This window comes from Sinocyclocheilus anshuiensis, unplaced genomic scaffold, assembly GCF_001515605.1.
Source record: "Sinocyclocheilus anshuiensis isolate Anshui unplaced genomic scaffold, SAMN03320099.WGS_v1.1 scaffold579, whole genome shotgun sequence".
Lineage (NCBI taxonomy): Eukaryota > Metazoa > Chordata > Actinopteri > Cypriniformes > Cyprinidae > Sinocyclocheilus > Sinocyclocheilus anshuiensis.
The window spans coordinates 3,542,353-3,548,095 of record NW_015551075.1 but is presented as its reverse complement, the minus strand read 5'-3'; the positions used below and the strand labels follow the sequence as shown (position 1 = coordinate 3,548,095).

Below are 5,743 nucleotides of genomic sequence, written 5' to 3'. Positions count from 1 at the left end.
TTTTTTTTTTCTTACAAATGTTGGTTCTGATTCCAAAAATAATGCTTGTTTTGCTCTAGCACATCACACATTTCATAGCATTCTTGCTTTAAACAACCATTTGTAAGGTGAAGTCTTGTATTATTCATTAATTATTATTAATTTAAAAAAAAACTGCCACAGCATGATTTGTACATTTCTCTTAGCCAGATTACAACTATTTGCTCAAAGACATTTATTTTATGCCTAATCCTGATTTGTAAATTCAATTTTGAATTTTGATTACTTCTTTTTGTCATGAAAACCCAAAACTTTTGACAGTTGACTTTATTTTGATAAGTGCATTAAAAGCTGACATATATATAATGTCATTCTTATTTTGTATAAAAAACTATATGTGAGATTTTTTTATTATTATTATTATTTATATATTATATTATATTTATATTATTTATATTTTTGAATTCAGCATCATCAGATCAGGTCTGCAGGGCTGTTGTATAATATATATTCAATTCAATTAGTTGTTTTCAAGTTTATTTGTATAGCGCTTTTCACGATACAAATCGTTTCTTTCAAATCAACAAATCGTTGCAAAGCAACTTTACAGCAAATTAAGTTTCTACAATATTTAGTGGTAGCTTATCAGTGGTGACTGTCAGTTAATGTACATATGGCAGAAATGTACGGAAAAATCAATTAAAGACGTAATCAAACAGACGATGAACACTAACAGCAATTATTATATGATGAAACATTTGGTAGTTCTGTATGTTGTTGCAGGGTTGGCATCATCTGAGGAAATATATAAATTATAAATTAAATATATAAGTTATATAAATTATACACTATAATTTTATATAGGTCACCTCACAAGAATCTCCATAAACATAAAAGTCGGACATGAGATTAAGCATTTTTTACCTCTTCTTGAGTCACCGCCATTGTATTTGATTGTTTGGGACGGTAAACACTTAAAGAGGGCATTGGTAAATGTTAAAAGAAGCCAATTGGAATCTTTAGTTTCCCTAAAACTGACTTTTTGTATGAACAGTGTTGCTTCTTTAAGAATCAAATAATGCCTATTTCCTGGGTTGCTCTTAATGCATTGATGATAGGTAAAAACATAATGCTAGACTTTCAGGAGATGAAGGAAACACCAGAGAGTGGGGTGGTGGTCTACGTAGAATCATATTACTTGTCATTGTGATCAGTGTGAAAGAGGAAAATAACAGATAATGTTGGTTCCAATTACACTAAGCTGGTCTTCAGTAACTTATCATGTTTCCCTTAAACATAGAAGTTTATCAGCATCAGCGGTTTATACGTGAGGAGTATTTGCTCTGGACAATTTGTGCTTGTTTGTCAAACAAAAAGGTTTCTAGACATGTACAGTGTTATTGCATGGTATTTTGAACAAGTTTAAACTACGGTTTGTGCTTCTATGCTTCATTTAACATTTTGGTTATTAAATGCAAAGCTTGGTGAAAAATGAAGACATGCTGATACAGAAAACCCACAAGCTGAAGGTTAGAGCCAGTTATTATTCCCAACCGGTTCCATTTAAAAATATCAGCCAAATAATTTTAATGATGTTCAGTTGTTAACTGATCTGTAACCCGTTTAATTTTTTTTTTTTTTTTTCAAGATTTACATATTATTTCATTATGTATTACAGATTTTTTGTTGTCTGAACTTTAAAAGAATCTCATTGCTTGATAAGAGGCTGCCATGTGAATATATTAAGTTAATATATTGGGTTAAACATTAAGTTTTGGTTTATGCTTTTTGAGTTAGGCTAAGTGAATTCAGGTAAGTTGGGCTACTTTTGTGTTACATCTTAACCTGTATTCACTACATAGAACGTCTGTTACTTCAATCCAAACTCCTCTGATCCCAAAGTGTCTTGAAACACAATCTCCGGTGAGATTTGTGGTGATTCTTCACAAGTGCCAGTGCAACCAACAAGAAGTAGCTGGAGGGCTTTGTAGCTATTATCAGTGTGAGGTTTTGTTCAGCGTGGAGTGTTATTTGTAACCCTCTTAAGGAAAGCCACTCTTAAGGTTTCTCTTGAGAGCCTCTTGTAAATCACTTCAAGTGTTTTAAACTGATTGTGTTCAAGTGAGTTGCTGGCAGAAATTGTTGTTGCTGTTTGCATAAAGCACTTCATGACAATGATTGCCTCTTAATAATCCACTCATCCCTTTAATGATCCTAGAGGTTTCTGTGGACTCAGTTTGTTGTCTTTTCTATTATGTTATAAGGGTGTCATCTTCCCCTATCCCAGTTTTATATGCAACTATAAAGAAGCCGTTATGGGTTTTTTTGTTTAAACATCCCGAAACTGCAGCATTGACTCAACCAATGAGTTTGAGGCGGGCTTTTCTGTTTGTCCGACCAGTGGAAGACAGTTGCAATTTTTTGGAAAATGTGTTTGAAAACAGTCTTTATTATTTTTGCAATTCCATTTTGTGATGTAAATGGTGCAGAAATTTACTCTAGCTATTTACTAAGACTTAATCTATACCAAATACATTATGGGAGCACAGTTCCTGCATTCCCTCATACAGTAGGACATTGTGTGATCAAGTATGTGTCATGATAAAGTCTTCTTAGTCACGCTATCTAGTATAGATTGGTCTGGCCTGCCTTGAACCTGGCTGAGAGTAGCATGTTTGATATTTCAAGTTGTGTGCAGTAATGGGCTTTGAGGAGCCAAGTCAAATTGGTATGTTTTCTTTTTTTAATTACACTTCAGTGACTTCAAGATGAGGGAATGTTGCATTCTTTACGAGATCAGTATGCTTAGCAAAGTAGTGATTGAGGCCCAGTTTTTCTTGTGGAAGCAATAGAGTAATAAATATTTAGCCACTTTTTAAATATTATAATATTTAATTTAAATAATATAAATATTTCTTATTATATTATATTATATTATATTATATTACTGTTATTTTGACAGGAAAATACAAGAAAGAATATGGTTTACATGTTGCGCGTCGATTCAGCGTGGTATGCAAGACTCGCTATTAACCATTTAACAGGTTTTTACTGTAGCATTTTTACAGCCTTTTACCGTTAAATTCATCATTTTTTCGTCATTTTTTACAGTACAGTACAAATATACTGTTACTTTTCAGTGGAACTTAAAAGAACATTTTTTAAGAATCTTTGTGTAGCTCTTTTAGATAAAATGACAGTGACCACATCCATTAAGCTCCAAAAATTACAAAAACATTTGAAAAAGTTTTGAAAAGACATGATGGTGAGTAAATAATGACAGAATTTTCATTTTTGGGCTGCATTATCCCTTTAAGTTCCAGCATTATCAGATCTGTAGATCCCTTCTCATGTTCTTCAGGGTTCCTCCAGATAAGCTTAACATTTTGATCCTGGGTGTCTCCAGGTTGGGATGCATGGTAGCCTTGAGGGCTTCGGGGGAAAAGGATCTGAAGCTCTTAAAGGCGTGTGGAAGAGGCTCAGGGAAATTACAGATTGTCCTGAGCTTCCGCCAGCCTACTCTTTTAGGAACATGACTTGCCTGCTGTTCAACAAACAATAGGAGCCTTAGAAGCCCATTGTTGGTAGGAGATAAACATCAACTTGAGGAATAAGGTCACCTGAATCAAGGCTGCAGTTGCAGGTATGTTTAGCTTGTGGCAACTGACTTGCTGTACAGAAGTGTATTTAATCATACACTTGACTACTCTTAACGCTGTGTGTGTGTGTGTGTGTGTGTGTGTGTGTGTGTGTGTGTGTGTGTGTGTGTGTGTGTACCTTGCACTGAGCTCCCTCATTAGCCTCTTTAGCACAAGCTTTTGGCATAGCTCATTGCCTTGTCAGAGATTAGTGCCCATGTGGGGCCAAGTTACCGTAATAAAACGCTTGATTCTAATGACTCTCCTCGAAGCCGTAGCTCTATGCACAAACCTTTCTCCTGAACTGCCAAAAAGCTCAAGCCTCCCTCAAGGGTTTTTAGCGGCACACTAACAGTTACACTTCTCGGACCATTTAAGGTGCATGGCCAAGCGTCTAACGCAATTTGTGTTCACACACTCTGTTTGGTCTGTCTGCAAACACGGGCTAGGATGTTTTCTCACCTGTCTTAAGTCTACAGGTCTTCAGTGTGGAGCAAAGAAGCTGAAACAGGCATCTCTGGCTAAATGCGTTCGTGAGCACTGCACTTATTCATTTAAACTGATCGCAGATTGTAAAGGTTCAGTTTGTTTTATTCAGCAATATACAGATGCTGTCTGTGGTACAAAAGTTAAATTAATGCAGGAATATGAAACTATAATACTAACTGATGGTAACAACTGTAGCTCTGTTCTAAAATCTTAGCTGCCCATCTAGATCAGTGTTATTTTAGTATTATTTGCTGTTTATAATTTTATAGTATTTATTAATATTTAAAATTCACTTTAGTTTTGGTTTTCAATTTAATTTTAGAGTAAGTTTTAGTCATTTTTTTAATGTGATTTTTGTAAATTTTTCAGTATGTCCATTTAATCTTATTTTTATTTTAGTAATTTTATTACTTCCAAGACAACATTTCTAATTTTCATTTGTTTTTCTGTTTCTATTTTTCATCTTATATATATATATATATACACCGATACCTATATCTATCTATCTATCTATCTCTCTATCTGTCTATATATATATATATATATATATATATAGCTTCCAAAGAAATTGCAGAATTCATTGAAATATACCCAATTTTTGTTTGTGGTTTGTATTTTTGTGTTTATTAGATAATTGCATTATTAGTTAGCAACATGCTAACTATTAGCTATTTCTGTTGCAAATAAATCTGTTCTTTGGACTTCCTGTTCATCAAAGAAAAAAATGTATCACAGTTTCCTCAAAAATATTAAGCAGCACAACTGTTTTTAACATTGACAATAATAAGAAATGTTTCTTGAGCAGCAGATCAGCATTTTAGAATGATTTCTGAAGGATCATGAGACACTGAAGACTGAAGTAATGATGCTGAAAATTCAGCTTTACATCAGAAATAAATTGTTTTAAAAATATATTCAAATAGAAATGTTTATTTTAAATTGTAATACTATTTCAAAAATGTCCTCTTTTTGCTGTATTTTTGATCAAATAAATGCAGCTTTAGTGAGCATCTTCTTAGCTGCTTGAATATAGTAATCGGACAGTATTATGGTTTACGCCAAAATACCATGGTATTACTATCTGATACCATCACTATACCAGTGTGCCTGTTTGTTTTGCATTTGTAGCTTTATCACTTGCCCTCCACATTATTCTTTCAGCCTTCCTCTTACATGCTCTTTCTCTCTCTTTCAGAGACTGCATTTGCCTCCAGACCTGTCAGAGACGGTGAGTCGAGTGAGTAAAACAGAACTGGCAGCAGGATGTGGCACCACTGCCACGGGCAACAAGCACCTAGATTTCTAGCGTATTCCCATTCCTCCTGCACCCTCCGCCCCCCAGAGATGTTCAAGGGCAGGAGAGCGCTGGAGCTGCACTACGCCAACACTAGCCTACAGTCACACCTGCACTGACACACTTACTCTCATTATTAGTGAATGAGAGTAAGATGGTGCAACGTTTAGTAACTACACAACATAGGGGAACTTACAAGTGATGTTCAGTGTCACAAAAACCTGACAAGTACCTGTTGCTATCTTTGGATAAAGCAAGGATGTGATGCAAATAACGATAACATAGTTTGGCTTCCAGTGTAATTTCAGTGCACTTCATGGCTTCCTGGTGTTTATTTGCTTAG

At 34.6% G+C, this 5,743-nt stretch overlaps 1 protein-coding gene across 1 annotated transcript in view; it reads left to right on the top strand.

Moving 5' to 3' along the window:
- elp4 (elongator acetyltransferase complex subunit 4) overlaps positions 1–5,743 on the top strand; it is a 91,954-nt gene extending 86,211 nt beyond the window's left edge. Inside the window, exon 10 of the mRNA XM_016452317.1 lies at positions 5,302–5,743. Within this exon, the coding sequence (XP_016307803.1) occupies positions 5,302–5,412 (111 nt within the window). The 3' untranslated portion in view covers positions 5,413–5,743. The remainder of the gene's footprint in view (positions 1–5,301) is intronic.